At 49.8% G+C, this 19,374-nt stretch overlaps 1 protein-coding gene across 6 annotated transcripts; it reads left to right on the top strand.

Moving 5' to 3' along the window:
* Window positions 1-87: 87 nt before the first annotated feature.
* B4GALT3 (beta-1,4-galactosyltransferase 3) lies at window positions 88-18,846 on the top strand. Of its 6 annotated transcripts, XM_081173327.1 has the most exons (8): window positions 118-183; window positions 3,160-3,188; window positions 3,308-3,615; window positions 8,209-8,444; window positions 9,626-9,816; window positions 10,685-10,807; window positions 14,889-14,993; window positions 16,241-18,846. In XM_081173327.1, exons 3-8 carry the CDS (start codon window positions 3,363-3,365, stop codon window positions 16,836-16,838), a joined length of 1,506 nt encoding a protein of 501 aa, XP_081029453.1. In that variant the 5' UTR covers window positions 118-183; window positions 3,160-3,188; window positions 3,308-3,362; the 3' UTR covers window positions 16,839-18,846. The 6 variants fall into 6 exon arrangements, with proteins under 6 accessions (XP_081029452.1, XP_081029450.1, XP_081029453.1 ...); XM_081173326.1 differs by lacking the exon at window positions 3,160-3,188 and having other exon boundaries at window positions 88-188; XM_081173324.1 differs by having other exon boundaries at window positions 109-188; window positions 3,158-3,615.
* Window positions 18,847-19,374: the final 528 nt, after the last annotated feature.

Here is a 19,374-nt window from a genome sequence, read left to right as displayed (position 1 = left end):
CCCTGTTATTCGACGTCACCGGCCCTTCTCTTATCCCCCTCCCCAAAGCATCCCGCCCCTTAATTCCATTCCCCCCCCCTATTTTTTTTCATTTTACCTACTGAAGATGGCGGCGGCGGCGGTGTTTCTGATTCTGGGGTGGGGTTAAGAGCCGGGCGTTCCTGGCGCGGAGGGCTCCCAGCACCCAGGTGAGCAAGGGCGGGGCAGGAGGTGCGGGAGGGCAGGCGCGCACCCTTGGGGGCCGAGGTGGGTGCACTCTTTGCAGGAAGGGTGGGCGCCGCTGGGAGAGGCTCTTCCACCCGGCGAGCAGGGGACTCCTGGGCTCCAGGGTGGCGCTGAGCCTTGCACCTGGGCGAGGGAAGCGGGGGGCGCCTCTTGCAAACCCCCGCGCCCTCCTTCCCCCCCCCGGCGTTTCTATGGGGATTGGATTGGGAAAGGGATCCTGAAGGGGAGAGGTTGGGGGAGGGGCTCGGCTTGGGCTCCATCCCCCTCCCTTGCCAACTGAGCTTTAGCCGTAGAGATCATCCCAGATTTTTAGCGGCAAGGTGGAATTGGTGCTTCCGTTGCGAAATATTTAGATATGTGTGTGCGATATCCATATCTGTATCCCGCTGGGATTTAAAAGGCGAGACTTTTATAAGGAGGTGGTTGCTCAGAGCAGAGATTGGGAAGGGACCCGGTGGAGGACAGGTGAGTCGGTCGCGCCAGGATATATACAGGTGAAAGCAGGTCAGGGAGGAAAGGAAAGTTGCTGGATCCAGCTGTGTTCAGATGGAAGTGTGCTACCTTTTGAGTTACTCAGGGCTCTTTAATTTTCTGCGGGATGTCCGAGGAAAAGGGTGGGATGGGGATGGGGAAAGGAGCAGGGGAACCAGGCAGCGCCAAGATGGAGAGTTCTTACTTGAACCTGCTGCGTTCAAAATGAACTGGGCCAGCTTTTGAGTTACACAGGTCTATTCCTTTCTTGTTGGCTGTTCAAGTAAGGGGGATAAGAAATGGTGGTGGGTAAAAACAGTGCTAAAATGTTGCCATGCCTAGTTTATGCTGCTCCCAGAGGATTTCTCCTCCCCTCAGTCAGTTTCCTAGGACCAAATACAGATGAAACTGTGTCTTTGTTGCACAGCTTATTCTGACACTTTGAAGATGACGTATGACATATTATGCTTTCGATAATCTGGAGATTATGCAGGGAATGGAAGCCCTGTGCTCTGCCACTGCCAACCTTATTTTGCCAGCTTTCGGACATTTCCCAAAGTGCTCTTCTAGCATATCTCTGGAAACATGAGGTCTAGAATCTTAGTTTCTTAACACACAAACACCCCTTTTGGAAATTGGATTTTGCACCCCAAACTGTTACGTGCATACGTGGAACTGTGATATCTGTGTAGCTTTGCATGCAACTGTTTTAACCTTAAACTAAGCCTTTGCTCGGGAACAGTGCATGTGAGAGTCCAGTTTATTTCTTAGTGCCAATGCGGTACAATCCTTAGTGCAGGATGCGGTACGAAGTTAAACTATGGAACTGCTCCCTCATCAGGTGTTGAAGGCTACTAACCCTGGTGGCTTTAATAGGATGCTGGACCAGATAGGACATTGGCCTGGTTCTTATGTACCTATGCAAACCTTTTTATTCATAAATATAGGGGTTGGACTTGGACCAGGGACAGCTGAACGCAGTGGCGTAGCGTGGGTTGTCAGCACCCGGGGCAGGGCAAGTAATTTGCGCCCCCTAACCCGTGGATTTGTGCCCCCTAACCCTAACCCCCAGATGTTGCGCCCGGTGCGGTCGGCCCCCCCTGCACCCCCGACGCTACGCCACTGGCTGAACGCCACAACCCACCACACCGGGTGACTTTGGACCAGTTGCACAGCATTCATATTCTCTCTCTCGCTGCCTAACCTTCTTCACAAGGTCACAGTGAGGGTAATCCGGGGGGGGTGAGGGCGAACCATGTGCACTGCCCCAAGCTCCTGGGGCTCCCAGAGAAGAATGGGGCGAAATATCAATTTTTTGGCCTGTGCACTTTATCTGCTCCCCCTAATTGGTAAAAGTCGCAGGTTTCAGTTTGCAGGAAACTGAGACAGGTTTGGGCAGCATGGTGCCTCGGGGTTGGTCAGGTTCTCTTCGGGAATGCTGGCGCGCGTGTGTGAGCGCTCGCCAGTTCTCTTTTGTCCCGCTGCAAAGCCGTCTCTCGACGCTGCCTGTAAGGGGGAGAAAAGGAAACCTGATGATGCCTTGTTGCCAGTTTCTATTGTTAAAACCAAAAATTATAACAATAGCAAATTACGTATAAAGTAACAGCAAGGCTGTCGGTCCCTTGAAGATTTCTGAGGTTGGTTAATCATTTTTTTCATTTGGCCTTGCCAACAGGTTGCTAGTCCATAATGTTATTTCATAGAAAAGAATTGTAGAGTTGGAAGGGACCCCAAGTGTCATGCAGTCCAACCCCTGCAATGCAAGTTGTTGTTGTTTAGTCGTTTAGTTGTGTCCGACTCTTCGTGACCCCCTGGACCAGAGCACGCCAGGCACTCCTGTCTTCCACTGCCTCCCGCAGTTTGGTCAAACTCATGCTGGTAGCTTCGAGAACACTGTCCAACCATCTCATCCTCTGTCGTTCCCTTCTCCTTGTGCCCTCCATCTTTCCCAACATCAGGGTCTTCTCCAGGGAGTCTTCTCCTCTCATGAGGTGGCCAAAGTATTGGAGCCTCAGCTTCAGGATCTGTCCTTCCAGTAAGCACTCGGGGCTGATTTCCTTAAGAATGGATAGGTTTGATCTTCTTGCAGTCCATGGGACTCTCAATTGCAATGCAAGAAATTGGACTAAATGATCCTCAGGGTCTCTTCCAACTCTATTTATTTCAAAAAAAATTTGCCCCACCTCTCCTTCAAGAGGGGCGTACATGGTTCTCCCTCTCCCCATTTTAAGCTCACAACAACCGTGTGAGGTAAGCTATGGCTGAGAGATGGTGACTGGCCTCAAGGTCACCCAGTGAACTTCATGGCTGAGTGTGACATAATAATAATAATAATTTATTGTTTATACCCCGCCCATCTGGCTGGGTCTCCCCAGCCACCCTGGGCAGTATCCAACAAAGTATTAAAATACATTCTCACCATTCCACCATGCCTGCCCTCCCTACTTTGTTTCATCTTCAGCAGGCCAAGAGCCTGAAGGCAAGGAGGAGAGGCAAGGAGCTGGGACCTTCTGCATGCCAAGCAGATGACCTGCCCCTGAGCCTCATCCCTCTCCCCCTGCTGCTCCCCAGGAATGGGTCTTCAGAGATGTGCTCTCCTACCTTCTTGCAGGTGCGACTGCTGTCCTTCTGAGGCCCAGGGAGAAGACCTTGCCCCCCACCCCACCATGCTCCGAAGGCTCCTGGATCGGCCCTGCACTTTGGCTCTCCTCATTGGCTTCCAGTTTGCCTTCATGGCTTATTTCTCCTTTGGTGGCTTCCGGAACTTGGCCTCGATATTTGGGCACGACGCCAACCCGTCCTTCGACTACTCCCGGACCCACGACGTCTACACCAACCTCAGCCTCCTGCCTCAGCAGCCCCGCTATGGAAGCCCCACTCAGTCTCTGCCCTACTGCCCGGAGCGGTCGCCATACCTCAGTGAGTCAGGCCTGTGACCACGTTGCTCAGTGTGGAGGTCAAAACAGCAGGGTGAGGGGTGGTTCAATGTAGGTTCCGACATACAAGGGGCTTGAGAGTCTCCCATGCCCTAGAATACAGAGAATCACTTGGCTTTAAAATAGTGATGGGGAATGTTGCGCCCAGGGGCTGAATGTGGCCCTTCATGTGTCTCTCTCTGGCCCTTGCTACTCTCTCCAAGTTGCACACCACACCAGCCCTGCCTGCTCCATGCCCTCCTTGCATGCGTTCGCTCTTGAACTGTAACAATGCCTTCTGCTTACCTGCATGGAGAGAGGTTTGTGTGTGCGTGAGGAAAAATGCTGACTTTGGCCACTTCTGTGCAATACAGTGGTACCTCGGGTTACATACGCTTCAGGTTACAGACACTTCAGGTTACAGACTCTGCTAACCCAGAAATAGTACCTCGGGTTAAGAACTTTGCTTCAGGATGAGAACAGAAATCGTGCTCGGGCGGCGCGGTGGCAGCAGGAGGCCCCATTAGCTAAAGTGGTGCTTCAGGTTAAGAACAGTTTCAGGTTAAGAACGGACCTCCGGAACGAATTAAGTACTTAACCCGAGGTACCACTGTACATGTAAGGCACTATTATGCCACTTTAAACTGTCATGGCTTCCCCCATTGCATCCTGGGATCTGCCATTTGCTAAGCGAGCTGAGAGTTGTTAGGAACTCCTCATATGCCCCTCACAGAGCTACAGTTCCCAGAGTTTCCTGGGAACAGGAATTAACTGTTAAACCACTCTGGAAATTGTAGCTCTGGGTGGGTGGGGAACAGGGGTCTGCTAACAACTCTCAGCACCCTTAACAAACCACAGGTTCCAAGTTGTATTACGCTGCTTTAAATCCACAGTGCAGAGGAGGCCTTTTACAGTAGAAAATTAAGAGCTGCATTTGTTGCCCTGACACTTTTGCCTCTAGCTCTGTCCTGCACTGGCATGTGGCCTCCAGAATATTACCCACAAGGGAGCGTGGCCCTCAGGCTGGAAAAAGTCCTCCGCTTTGTTTTCCAAAATGTTTTAGGTTCTCGAAGGCCGCAGAGAAAACTGTTCCCATGAAAGCTCAGTATTGCCAGATTAAAACCCAGACGCAAAATGTGGGTGGGTTTATGCAAGATTACAAAGTCTCTCAAAGCCACTTAAAAAATAAATAAGATAAGGCTGTTATCACAGCTTTATGCCTGGTAGTCTCTTTGTCTGCTGCTTGGGCCTGGGTAAATGTTTAATTATTAGATCACATGGCACCCCATTAAGTGGCTGAGCCTTTTCAAAGTTGCTGAAGGAGCAGTTTCGTATTGCTGTCTATCAGCTTGATCACTTTTCCTGTGGAATTCCTATTGCAGGAGGGAAATCCCACCCTCAGAGGCCAAATATGGCCCTTCGGGCCTCTCTGAACGGCCCTTACAACTCTCCCCAGGCCACACCCCTCACCCACCCTGCTTTGCACCTTCCTTGCGGTTTTGGTCCTATTGAACTCTGCCTCTTGCTTATCTGGAGGGTGGATGGAGAAGGGCGTGAGAGAGCCGGTGCAGAAGCTAGCCTGTTGCACAAGGATGAAATTAATGTGTGTTGCTCCACCCACCACTGGCATGCGGCCAAGAACAGAATGTAGTCACTGGGTTGGGAAATGTTCCCCACTCCCTTCCCAGTTGCAATGAACAGTTTAACCCTGTGTTTGTCTACTCACGTGTCAGTCCATTGAGTGCAGTGGGGCTGATCTTCCAGGGATGTGTGGGCAGGATTTTCAAGCATGCCCCAGTACCTGTCCATTGTCTGTGATTTCCGTGCTACTCGTTGCTTCTCTTTTCCCCTTTGTTAGATGTTGAGACTGTAAGCTCCTTGGGGCAGGGGCTTGTCCTTCTGCACTCTGTAAAAATGGCATTCAAACTGACAGCCCTGCCAGTACACAGTATAAAGGTAAAGGGACCCCTGACCATTAGGTCCAGTCGTGACCGACTCTAGAGTTGTGGCGCTCATCTCGCTTACTGGCCGGCGTACAGCTTCCGGGTCATGTGGCCAGCAGGACTAAGCTGCTTCTGGCAAACCAGAGCAGTGCACGGAAACGCCGTTTACCTTCCCGCTGGAGTGGTACCTATTTATCTACTTGCACTTTGACGTGCTTTCGAACTGCTACGTTGGCAGGAGCAGGGACCGAGCAACGGGAGCTCATCCCATCGCGGGGATTCGAACCACTGACCTTCTGATCGGCAAGTCCTAGGCTCTGTGGTTTAACCCACAGCGCCACCCGCGTCCTTAGTACACAGTATAATTGTGTACTAATTACAACAGTAACTTGAGCAAATGAAAGTTACCACTCCTCCAAGGTGGCCCTCTAGATGTTTCTGAACTATGAGTCCCATCATGCCTCACCATTGGCCATGCTGGCTTGGGCTGATGGGAGCTGGAGTCCAGCAACATCTGGAGGGCCCACACGTTCCCTAGACGTGATTTAAGGCAAGGGTTTTGAAACTGTGGTCCACAGATTGCCAGTGGACTGCGAGCGTCAGTCAGGTGGTCCCTGGCATGTCAGTAAAAATGCATCATTTGCATCACAATTTCCAGAACTCAGTCCTACTGGATTCAGCAGCACTTTCTCCTGGGGTGTGTATAGGATCGCAATCTATATTTTTAACTTAGGCCAGGAATCCTCAACTTTTGGGGGCCCAGGGGCACATTTGGAAATCTAAGAAACGTCTGGCCACCTCAAAGTACCCATTTCACAGGTGGAAAAACCGGTGAGTCTCTCACACACATCCAAAGAGGCAAAATGCTTACGTGCACTTTTTTACATGCACTTACATGGACTGCAGACCAACAGATAAGCAGGCCACCCTCCCTTGATTTATTTTTTTTAAAGAGAATAGGAGGGGGGTTGGGGAAACTGATGGGTGCCTTGTTAGCTACCTCAGATCTAAGCTGACAGTGCAGTCTAATAGGAAAAAGATAATATAGCAACCCATCTACTTGTGCCAGGATGGTTTCAAGAAACACACAACTTCCAAAAGTCAATAGAAAAGTAAAAGGCAGAAGATATATTTTTCACCCCTGCCTTAAAGCAAAAGCCCAGAATATCCAGGAAAATAGTTTTAAGGTTAAAAACAGAGCTAACGGTAAGAATGTTAATAGTGCCAAAATGATACCTTGCATGATTATATATAGCAACAGAGTTTTGGTAGTGAAGATCTAGGAGCGTAGGGTTGTATGAAGCTTATTTTTTTATCTCCTAAAATTTACACACCTGAGGGTAAAAAAACCTCAGTGTTTTTACCATAAACAGCCAATTTCTACTCAGAGTTGAAATTAATGGAGATGACCAACTTGCCTCCACTAATTTCAACGAGTCTACATGTTCATACATAAAACAATTTCGAGTCGCTCCCAGAGCTGCGATTCCAAGAGTAGTTTAACAACCAATTCCTTTCCCTAGGGAATTCAGGGTATTGTAGCTTTGGAGGGACTTGGGAGTGTCTCGTAACAACTTCCAGCACGTTTAACAAATGACAGTTTGTTTAGGATTCTTTGGGGGCAAGCCGTGACAGGTTAAAGTGGTGTCATAGTCCTTTATATTTATAGTATGGATGTGGAACAGAAGGTAAGAGAGAAGACCTGGCCACCTCCCTCAGCCGAACGGCCTGGATTAGGAAGAGGGTGGCAGGCCTGGAACCCTTTTATAGTGGATAGCGGCACAGGATTGGCTGTCCGGTGTCACATGACTTCTTTGGGCCTGGAGGATGCTGGCCTGTGGTGATGGTGCCTTGGCTTGAGATGCCCACAGATGCCTCCTCTAGTGATGGCAGCTCCAGTGGCGCAGGGAGCCAGAAGGGCCATAGCTCAGTGGCAGGGCATCACCTTTGCATGCAGCAGGTCCCAGGTTCAATCCCGGCCTCTCCAGACAGGGCTGGGAATGTCCACCATCTGAAACCCCAAAGAGCTGCTGCCAGCCAGTGCAGGCAGCGCTGAGCTAGATGGACCAGTGGGTCTGACTCTAAACTGAGCTTACTGACTCTAAAGTGCGCTTCCCGTGCTCCTGACTCGTCACACTGCCCACCTGGGGCTCCTGCCATCATATTAAGAGCAGCAACTCCCAATCCAGATTGCGCTGACTTATTTTATTATAAAGGAAAGATGTTGAGGGTGCTTCTCTCCAGTCTTGTGGGATTATCCCTGACCCAGATGTCCTTGGCGTGGGGGCAAAGCAACATTTGCTCCTAACAGCTTGTTATCCTTGCCTTTGCGTGCTCATCTCTCGTTCCGTTTTTCTGGGAAATCCTGCTTGCAGCTTAAAACTTTGTCGCCACACCTGACACGCACAGAGTCTCCTCGCGCCATGGAAGGAAAGGTTAGTTTAGCTCCCTGCCTCTGGGGTGAGAGATATTTAGATAGAGGCCTTCGTGTCGGGTATTCGTGCAGGCCTCATGAAGACTAGAAACTTGGGGTTTTTTGGAACGCTGCATCAGAGAGATGAGGCAAGCATCTCTCGTTGGAAGATCCCAGTGCCTGCATGTGAATTTTTGATTCTGTTCTTGTTCTCCTCTCACCCTACCGACTCTCATCTCAGTTGGCCCCCTGACAGTGAGCTTCAGCCAGGTGCCGAATCTGGAGCAAATCCAAGAGAAGAACCCGGCGGTGGGCCTTGGGGGCAGGTACCGCCCTTCCGCCTGCGAGCCACGCTCCCGGACAGCCGTCATCATCCCGCACCGCAACCGGGAGACGCACCTGCGCCACTTGCTCTACTACTTACACCCTTTCCTCCAGCGCCAGCAGCTGCAGTATGGGATCTATGTGGTCCACCAGGTGCGTTTGTTTGGGATTTGTGTGCGTGTGAAAGAGAGATTAATTCAATGCAACTCGGGTGGGGGCAGTGCCGGATTTACATATAGCTTAGGGCCCCACTCTCTTGGGGGCCCCCCAAAAAGTTAAAGGGAAAAAACCTGGATGTACGTTTCCAAAATATAAGATAAAAAAACAAATAAAATAAAACCCACATGCAGCAACAGAGTTTTGTGTTGTGAAGGCTCCTATGATGTAAGTAATGGGTCCCGCCTGCTCCCTAAAATATCATATACAGTGGTACCTCGGGTTACAGACTCCGCTAACTCAGAAATAGTACCTTGGGTTAAGAACTTTGCTTCAGGATGAGAACAGAAATCGTGTTCCAGCGGTGCGACGGCAGCGGGAGGCCCCATTAGCTAAAGTGGTGCTTCAGGTTAAGAATTCTACCAGTTATATTTTATCTCCACAATCGGAATGAATTTTGGGAACCAAAATGCTTTTTCTGGGCAGCCTGAGCAGGAGCAGTCACCATTAAGGAAAGGTTGGAATAGGCCAATATATATGTGGGCTCTCCCTAGATCAAGTGACTTTTCTTCTTTAAGTTCTCAGAGCTCTTAACTGAGCTCAAGGTGGCCATCTGAACTAGCCAGACGTTTAACTGAGAATCAAACACAGTCAGTCCATCATTTGAAAAGACAGACTTTAAAGTCGTATCTCCTCACAAAATGGCAACTAAAACTTCTATTCCGGCGACTGTAACCTTGTTGTAAGGAGTCATTTGGCACTGAGCTTATATCTCTGAGTTTCTAGCACTGCTGACAATAATATAATAATAATAATTTGTTATTTATACCCCGCCCATCTGGCTGGGCTTCCCCAGCCACTCTGGGCGGCTTCCAACAAAATGTTAAAATACAGTAATGCATCAAACATTAAAAGCTTCCCTAAACAGGGCTGCCTTCAGATGTCTTCTAAAAGTCTGGTAGTTGTTGTTCTCTTTGACATCTGAAGGGAGGGTGTTCCACAGGGCGGGTGCCACTACCAAGAAGGCTCTCTGCCTGGTTCCCTGTAACTTGGCTTCTCGCAGTGAGGGAACCGCCAGAAGGCCCTCGGTGCAGTTGCCTTGTGACAGGGCTGGGCCTCGTGAGTCTTGCTCCTCGCCCTGTTGCCACATCTTCCCACTCAACCCTGCTTCTCCGTAGGCTGGCAATGCGACTTTCAACCGGGCCAAGCTGCTGAATGTGGGCGTGAAGGAAGCCCTAAAGGATGAGGAGTGGAACTGCCTCTTCCTCCACGATGTTGACCTCATTCCCGAGAACGACCACAATCTCTACATCTGCGACCCGTGGAGTCCCAAGCACGTCTCTGTCGCCATGAACAAGTTTGGCTACAAGTGAGAAGGCAGGGATAGGGGAGGGTGGGACTGATCGCACCATGCTTTGTGGTGGGTGGGTGGTTGTCTTCAGGGCTGGCTCCATGGTGTTACTTTTTTTGGAAAAAAATATATGTATTAATTTTTATATAGCACGTAACAAGAGCAGAACGAACGTATAAACATTAGAAAATGTAAAAACAAGTGCAGAATCCAACAGGTTTCCAAAGAAAAAGTGAGTGCCAAATACTGAAATTATTGTCTCTTCAGAGCTGGCCATGTTTGTGAGGTGGTTTCCTTGTTTGATTAGAACTATTAACATATTTTGAATAAAGGGAAACCAATTGATAAGGAAACCAATCAGTAAGGAAATGATCCTTGCCTTGACTTTCCTGGAGCCTTTTTAACCACACTGGTTGGTTTTTCCAGACAATGAAATTGGCCGAAATCTGTGCAGACTGTTCAGTGTTCTAGCTTTCACCATTTCTGGGCTATTTCAAAACACGAGCAGAAAACATAATCGGGTCCTGATACTCCTCCTCAAAAAGGCTCTTGTGTTTTGAAGGCAGCACTCAGAGCGCACTCACTCCATTTCATTAAATTCATAGAATCAGTTAAAAAAAATATCCAAACTACACCCAAAAGTAATTTCCCATCATTGCCAAGTGGGCCATATATGAATTAAGTTTGATTTGGGGTTAGACTTTCCATCTATGTGCAGCACACTAGCACATGCGAAACAGCAAATGCTTTGCAAATTTGTGTCAAGAGCCTTTCCCACCCCTGTGTCTCTGAAATATCTAGTGCAGGGGTTTCCCAGCGTCACTTAAAACAACTAACAATGGTGGCCTTTCTCTCCATTTTCTCTTCTGCCCCTTTCCCACTCCAGCCTCCCATATTCGCAGTACTTTGGCGGTGTGTCGGCCCTTACCCCGGACCAGTACCTAAAGATCAACGGCTTCCCCAACGAGTACTGGGGCTGGGGAGGCGAGGACGACGACATCGCCACCAGGTGAGTGTCCCTCGTTCATCCCTCTCTTTCTGTGGTGGCCGTTGTCTCTTCGCCCTCTGCATTCCGACCTGCAACCATTTCGCCCACTCGCTTAGAACATGCATTGCTCTTTTTGTTTTGGCACCTGACTCGGCGGGAACTGTAGCTGAGGGGTTGGCGGTGGTTCGTTCAGTTGTTTAGAGCATGGTGCTGATAACGCCAAGGTTGCAGGTTCGGTCCCCGTATGGGACGGCTGTATATTCCTGCATTGCAGCGGGGTCAGACTGGATGACCTCAGGTTTCTTCCGACTCTACAATTCTAGGATTCTGCAGTTCAAACCCTGTTGGTAACCTTGCATGCCAGTCTCCGGAAACCACAGGAGTGCGTAGTTAAATGATGGCGCTCTCTCCTGCAGGAGGCAGTGATGACCAGCAACTTGGTGGCTTTAAAATAGGATTGGACAAAATTAATGGGTTTGTTTTTTTTAAGACCTGCTGTTGTACTCGGTTCCTGCTTGCAGGTTTCCTGTCGGCTTTGGTTAGCTGCTGAGAGAACAGGATCCTGGATGCCTTTGGCAACTCTACCAACTTAAAAAGGACTAGAAACTTGTTGTTTTTTTAAAAAAAAGAGAAAGAGAAAGAAATAAAAAGTGGTAGAAGCAGCTCAGATTCCTAAATTCCAGGCCAGATAATCATTCTTCCTGCTTTTTTCCTGCAATTGTGAAGAACTGTGGCATAAGTGTAGCCATGGTTTTTAGGTTAAAAATGGGCAGTGGGAAGAGTAGCTGCAGCTGGTAGATTTACACTCTCTGGTATTGTAGTTTTCCCTGCCTGTTGCAAGACTCGGAGATTATTGGAGCACTGATTTCCCACCCAGCCTCTGTTTGTTCCACTCCCTTCGTCCCACTCTGCAACTGGAGTGCTGTTTTCCTTCTCATCGCCTTCATTATCATCTCTTTTTATCTCTTTCTTCCACCCTGCCTTGTGCACGCTGTCGGATCCTTGCATGCTCATTTTTCCCACGCAGGCTGTGGCGGTTTGGGCTGCAGCAATCAGGTAAGGTGAGAAAATTGCAGCAAGCCTGATGACGCGCCCAGCTCAGTAGTCCCATGTGTTTGTTGCATTAGGTTTTGAACTTCTTGGCGAATTGAACATCTGTGATGCCATGGGATGTTCACAAATGCTCTAACACTGGGGGTGGGGTGTCTCTTGTGAGATATTGTTGGGTCAGCTCAGCAACGGTGAGAGAAGGTGGAAAGGGAAACTGCACAGAACAGTGAGATTTTTAATGGAAAGGCGGGGCTATAAATGTTTTCTGAGGGTTGAGCCCAACTTAGTTTTACTCGGGGTAAAATTCATGGAGATTATCCATGTTTTTTAACTTCATTGGGTCTATTCTGAATAGAACTAGCTTTGGATATAGTCCAAAGATCTATGCTCTTGTAAGGAACAGATGTGAAGCTTTAATTTTGCGTATTTGATCCCAAAGAATGCATGTCCAGAAGTTTTGAGGTGATAAAGGAATTATCTAATGGGGCACCAGAAGAAAAACTTAATCTATCCCTGCAGACATTAGAATTTGAGTACCTAACACCTCACCAACCTGGGTTTAGCACACTTGTGAGCTACTTACTAGGAATTGTTCCACACCTGCCCCATACATTTAAAGCACTATGACACCACTTTAAACTGTCAATTCCCAAAGAATCCTGGGAAGTGCAGTTTGTTAAGGGAGCTGAGTGTTGTTAGGAGAACCCTGTTCTCCGAGAACTACAGTTCCCAGAGTTCCCTGAGAAGAAAGATGGATGGCTAAATAACTTTGGAAATTGTAGCTTTATATTCAAGGAGGGTGTAGAGCAGGGCAGTGAGGCGTAGTCTTTATTTATTTCATTTGTTAGTTCCTTTTCTCACAGGGGAACCCAAAGCAACTTACATTAAAACCGATTAGGAACATCCAGTAAAAATCCAAAAAGTACCACTAAACGGATAAAGCAGAGCACGACTTAGTGAATCCACCTCATTCAAAGAGGCCACAATGGTATTCTTCAAATTAAGGGCCAAAAGCCAGGGTACCTGGCACCTAAAAATAAAGAGATGCCCCTCTGGAAAGAGCATTCTGCAAGCATGGGGCCACCCCAAAAAAGGCCCAATATTGTGTTGCCACCTTCTGAACCTCCTGCGGAGGGGGCACACGAAGAAGGACTGCAGATGATGTTTGCAGGGTCCGGGTCAGTTCACGTGGGAAGAGAGAGGCGGTCCTTGAGGTATTGGGGTCTTGAGCCACAGAAGTCTGTATAGGTCAAAACCTGCACTTTCAATTTTGCATGGAAACCAATTGGCAGCCAGGACGATCGTGCCAGAACTGGTACTATTCGTTCAGACTGTCCTGCCCCAGTCAGCAATTTGGCCTCCGAATTCTGCACCAGCTGCAGTTTCCGAATGGTCTTCAAAGGCAGCCCCCTGTGTAACACATTGCAGTAGTCCAGCTCTGAGGTTACCAGAGCACAGGCGACAGAATTAGGCTGTCCCTGTCCAGAGACGGATGCCAGCAGCTGAAGCTGATGGAAGGCACTCAGCGCCACTAAGGCCACTTGAGCCTTGATGGATTCAGAAGTACTGAAAGACTATGCCTATTCCTTCAGAGAGAGTGTAACTGCAGCCAAGGTATGACCTGTGGAGAGAGTTCTGAGGGCCAAATAGAGAAGCCTGGAGGGCCGTATTCACAACCACCCTGGGCTTGAGGTTCGCTCTCACCACTTTGCAAAAAAAACCCCGCATAAGCCCTGGGAAAGAGGCAGGATCCCAGCCCCAGGGAGGTTACAATCTTAAAATTTGCCAGTGAGGGGTGGCAGGAAGGAAGAGGAGAGGGAACTAAGAGACATGGATAACAAAGGATTAATAAAATTGGTACTTGGTTCCAACAGGCTCGCCCAGGGAAGCATTTTGGCTCCCAAATTGTGCCTCTCTTCAATGGATTTGACTAGGACTGTGCGTCGCCATGGCAACTGTTCCACCTCCTGCTGCGAGGGAACAGCAGTGGAATGCTTAACCTTGGGCGAAGATAAAGGAAAAGCTTGAGAGAGAGAGACCCGAGTGGGTAGGGATAGGAGGGAATTGGCTGTGAGGGCGTGCCTACGCTCTGCTTCTGGAAAATTCCCTGTGCAAAAGCGTTGGCGTTAAAAGAGAGGGGGGATGTTTAGCACAGCAATGCACATTACCCACCTCCTGATTGGTCAGGAGTCCATGACCTCAGAGCAGGTTCTACATCTCTGTTAGGGAGCTCCCCAGGCAAGGTGCCTCTGGAGATGCCCAAGCCATCTGAATAAATCCTCAGTGCTGGCCCAAGATATTTTGCCACCTGAGGCAAAAAACAAAATGGCGTCCCCTTCTCTTTCTTCTCGCACTCCCCATACTGTGTACAGAAGCTGGCAGGCCTAGCAGTTGACTCTTATTGAACATTGTCAATGAGACAGTGTCACCCACTGTTCCTAAGGCAGCATGCTGTGTGTGTCTGTGCATTTATTTGGCCACATCTGCACCCTTAGGCATTCTTGTACCACGTCAACTGTCATGGCTTCCCTCCTGACAAAGGATCTTGCGAACGACAGTCTGTTAAGGGAGCTGAGAGTTGTTAGGAGACCACTGCTACAACTCAGAGTGATTTAATAGCCAATCCTGCTTCACAAGGAACTCTTGAGAACTGTGGCTCTGTCGGGGTAGCTGAGCACTCTTAACAAACTACAGCTCCCAGAATTCTTTGGGAGAAGCCATGGCTGTTGAAAGGGTTACCGTGGTGCTTTCAATGTGTGGTGTGGACAAGGTCTAAGTTGGTAGTTAATGAACAGCCTTTGCCATGCTTCCAGCAGCAGTGTAACATGATAGTGACAGTCTATCCCAGTGAGCAGTTTGGCTTGCTGTGTGACAGGCCTGTGGCAGACCTAGCTCTGGTCTCCAATGGAGAGGGGTTGGCGGTGGACATGCTGTTGCCACCACCACTCCCCGCACTCCTAAACATGTTGCCTGAGGCACCTGCTCCACTGTGGCTAACGATAGGGCCGGGCTAGCAAATCCTAATTTGGCCTCCTTGCTTCTGTGTCTCCAGGGTGCGCCTGGCCGGCATGAAGATCTCACGGCCTCCTGTCTCTGTCGGCCACTACAAGATGGTGAAGCATAAGGGAGATAAAGGCAATGAGGAGAATCCACACAGGTGTGCTGCTTCCTCCCTCCTCCCACTCCCCCCCCAAAAAAACACCTCTGCAGTTGGAGGAATAATCATTTTATTATTTGTACCCTGTCCATCGGGTTGCCCCAGCCACTCAAGGCGGCTTCCATCATATACAAAAACATAATAAAACTTTAAATTTCTAAAACTTGCCTGAACGGGGCTGCCTTCAGATGTCTTCTACATGTTGTGTAGTTGTTTATCTCCTTGACATCTGATGGGAGGGCGTTCCACAGGTAGGGGGGCCACTACCGAGAAGGCCCTCTGCCTGGTTCCCTGTAACCTCACTTCTTGTAGGGAGGGAACCAGCTCTCGGACGTGGACCTCAGTGGGTGAACGATGGGAGTGGAGATGCTCCTTCAGGTATACTGGGCCGAGCCAGTTTAGGACTTCAAACGTCAGCAGTAACACTTTGAATTTTGCTCCGAAACGGTCCTGGGAGCCAACATAGGTCTTTTTATATATAGTTATCCTTATCTCCTGCCAACCTAGCAGTTCGAAAGCACGTCAAAGTGCAAGTAGATAAATAGGTACCGCTCCGGCGGGAAGGTAAACGGCGTTTCCGTGTGCTGCTCTGGTTTGCCAGAAGCGGCTTAGTTATGCTGGCCACATAACCCGGAAGCTGTACGCCGGCTCCCTCGGCCAATAAAGTGAGATGAGCGCCGCAACCCCAGAGTCGTCCACGACTGGACCTAACGGTCAGGGGTCCCTTTACCTTTATCCTTTATTAGGCATAGCAAACCACACAATTATCAAACAGACACCGTATACAAATTGTGCAAAATATGAGCTCAACATAATAAGGTTTGTCCTGGTCAGATCTTTAACTCCAGAGAAAATCAATTTGCATAAATAATACAATACAGCACTCCCGAATCCCCGATCAATTAAGAACCACTAATTTTTTATTATTTTGACTCCCTCCTTTGGCAATCCTCACAGAACTTCTAACCCAATGGTTGCCATTAATTTGATTGGAATTAATTTTATAATGAAATGATTTTAGAATGTTTTATCGTTTTACTGTTGTTAGCCGCTCTGAGCCCGGCTTCGGCTGGGGAGGGTGGGATATAAATAATTTTTATTATTATTTATTATTCTCTTTATAATGACCCAGTCTTTCTACATGGACAGCACTTTCAGGACCTGTGGCAGAAGAGTGCTTTGAATGTATGGCACAAATGTGACCTTGCACATACACACTCTCTCTCTGTCTCTCCCCAACCCCGTAGGTTTGACCTGCTGATCAGGACGCATCGGGCTTGGACCCAGGACGGGATGAACTCCCTCTCGTACACCCTCCTCTCCAAGGAGCTGCAACCTCTGTACACCAACATCACGGCCGACATCGGCACCAACCCTCGGGCCACCCGGGGCGGCAAGGGCTCAATCCCCAGCCTCGGCGGCAGGAACTATCCGAGCGGCAGCAACCACGACTTCCGCCAGGAGATGCTGCGCAAGACTCCGTTTGCCAAGCTCTCCCGGGCCATGGGTTGGGGGGAAGTGCCCTTCGGGACCATCCAGGCCCTGCTGGATTCGGCGACGGGAGAGCGGGGGGCTCCCAAACCGGAGAAGACGAAAACCAGCCCCACAGCGGGGAAGGCGGAGCGGGAGGTGGGGTCCCCCCGTGCGGCGGCTGCCAGCGCCGGGCCAGGAATCCTCAGAACGGTCGTCCTGGCAGCGGCACCCAGTGCGGAAGCTGTGAAGCGAGAAGCAGAGGAAGCTGGGAAGCATCTACCCGGGCGAGGGGAGGCAGAGTTTTTCAAGACCCCTGCCTCCCTGGTCCAGAAGCCCATGAGCAATCACACTGGCCCAGGAAGCGCCGGCTAGGGCGGGTGCAGTCCAAGCCGGTGGGCACTAGGCACCACAGCCAAGCCTCAAGCCTCTAGAACCAATCGTAGGAGTTGCAATAATAATCAGGCTGTGGCCTGGAGCCCATCGGGCTGCCTTCTCTGTGTCTGCTGGGTCACCAGGGCCCAACAAACCTGGACTGGACAATGGAGGGGAGGGGCAATAAATGGTAGTTAAATTTCCACTGGGGCGGGAATACACTCCACATTCTGATCCCTCAGCGATTGACTCCTGGTTCCACCTGCAGTGCCGTCTCCTCCCGAAGACTTTGGCCCTACCTCAGAGGTGCCACCAACTTTCTGCAGAAGAGTTAGGCCTCGCTGCTGCGCAGCCGTACCCCCTTGGCTTTGGGGCTGACTCTCACTGTGGGGCCTGGGGGTGTTCTGTACCGCTAAATGGGGTCATTAAGCCGCTGTGGCATTTGCGTGCTGGTGGATTTTGTCGGAGGCATTGGACAGAACCGGGGGAAGAGGTGGCTGCGTACGATTGAAGTGAAGGAGGGCACATCCACCAAGCCCCATCCTGTTGCTGGTGCCAGGCTCCCTCAGAAGCAAAGGCCGTTCCTGCAAAAGCCCTTGGGCTCATGTCGTCCAAGTGGAAAGATGCAGGCCTCTTCCCTGCCTGGTTTGGAGAAGGGGCACTCCACAGCCTGGTGCTGCTGGGTGCCTTCTTCAAAAGGCGGGCGAAGCCGGGATCTCCTGCTTAGCCAGACTTGTTGAAAGAAATACGTCCATATACAAACACTATTTTTCTGGCACCCTCCTTCCTTAAGAGGAGGAACTCTGCCCAGTCAAGGTGCTGGTGGTGAACCTAACATTTGGTAGGAGAGAGGTCTGTCCCCGTCGTCGTCCGTCTCCCCCCCGCCCCCAATCGAATTGAAACCTAGATGGCTGCTTCCTGCAGTTCTCTGAACCAACCCCTCTCACGTTTTCTGGAGCTGGACGAAGATGGATGCTGGAACCTATTTAATCATTCTGAGCCAAGCAAGAAATCCCCCTTTTTTTAATGTCCAAGGATTAGGGCCACATTCACACAACACATTGAAAGCATTAAAGTGCCACTTTTGTGGTCATGGCTTCCCCCAAAGAATTCTGGGAAATGCGGTTCGTTTGGGGTGCTGAGAGTTGCTGTGGTGTCCCTATTTCACCTCACGAACGGGATTTCAATCCCTCTTCACAGGGAACTCTGGATTTCAGCTCCATGAGGGGAAGGGCAGGGGGTCATTCCCACAACTCTCAGCACCTTAATAGTTCCCATGAATATTTGGGGGGAGACATTTAAAATGGTATGATAGGTCTTTAAATGTATGGCATGAAGGTGGCCTAGCTTCATTTTTGGGTCAAAAGTGGGGCTACTTCTCAACTTTGGGCTGTTGTGCAATATATTCCTTCCCAAGGAGGTCCCTTTTTAATGGTGTGGTGCCATTTTTTGTACCCTAATCCCCATCCCAAATAGGCTAAGGTGCCCGCTGAATGCCTGCCCTCCCAGGCTGTGTTTAGCACCTTGGGCCCCCTTCCTTGCCTGAAAAATTGCCTATGTGGACCATTGGAAATGGGGTTTGATCAGCCCTGTACTTTCTGTAGCTGCTGAATCATGGTGGATTTTAAAATAAAAATAAGCTGGAAAGGGGATAGATTGTAAAACTTCCTGTGAACGGAAGTTACAGTGATATAGTTAACATTACACAACGCCCTCTTCCAGCTCTACACATTCACACACACATTTTTCTCTCTCTTAGGGCTGGTCCCAGCCTGCAAGCTGTGCCCCACCCCACCCCACCCCCCGGCCTCAGAAAAGGCCCTTTCCTCTTCCTCTTCGCAGGTGTGCGTCTCACAATCGCTCTAGCTGTTGGCAGTGGTGTGTAGTTATTTATTCTATTTATGGAGTCCTCGTTCTCTCTCGCTGTAGCTGCTGTCCCTTGCCTCAGTTTTTGATAAACCGATTTTTTAATGAAATAAAAACATGGTCCGTGGATTAAAGAGGAAAAGCGTGAGCTGTCTTCCCTGGTTATGAGCGGCTGCCCTGGCCTTCTGCAGGCAGGAGTGGCCAACCTCTGGGCCAGAGCTCAGGTGTGGCCCTCGGGCCTTCTCTAGGTGGCCCTTGGGGACTGTCCCCTCCAGGCCCTCTCCTTGTGTGCCCTTGCGCTTGAATAATGTTGCTAGGAGGGTGGAGAGAGGTGTGGGTAGAAGTAGAATCCTCTGGCTTTTGCTTGGCTGGAATATAACCTCCAAATGCAGCCACTTTTGCCTCTGCCCTGCACCAAACCCCCAATATGCAGCCCCTGGAAGGTTGCAATTAGGGCATGTGTGCTTCAGGCAATAAAAAGACCAGCTGTGGGACAGGTAGAATAGGTGTCCCCCCCCCCAGTATGGACCAGAAATAGGATGGGCATCACCTGGTGAACTTCTACCTGCACCAAAGAGGAAAGGGCACAGGGCATAGAGTTGGTTGTGGAATGCCTATGTCCATTGGAAGGCTAATAATTATTCCCAATACTAGTGTCCTATTGTGATTG

Source organism: Podarcis bocagei (genome assembly GCF_964188305.1).
Source record: "Podarcis bocagei genome assembly, chromosome: 16".
Classification (NCBI taxonomy): domain Eukaryota; kingdom Metazoa; phylum Chordata; class Lepidosauria; order Squamata; family Lacertidae; genus Podarcis; species Podarcis bocagei.
This window is presented reverse-complemented; position numbering and strand designations above follow the sequence as displayed.

What these genes read in the sequence shown, in the direction of transcription:
- B4GALT3 (XM_081173324.1), top strand. Translation starts at nt 3,270, where the DNA reads ATGGGTCTTCAGAGATGTGCTCTCCTACCTTCTTGCAGGTGCGACTGC. An exon ending in GGATCTATGTGGTCCACCAG is followed by an intron (nt 8,445 to 9,625) that starts GTGCGTTTGTTT and finishes GCTTCTCCGTAG; the next exon opens with GCTGGCAATGCGACTTTCAA. An exon ending in GACGACGACATCGCCACCAG is followed by an intron (nt 10,808 to 14,888) that starts GTGAGTGTCCCT and finishes CTGTGTCTCCAG; the next exon opens with GGTGCGCCTGGCCGGCATGA.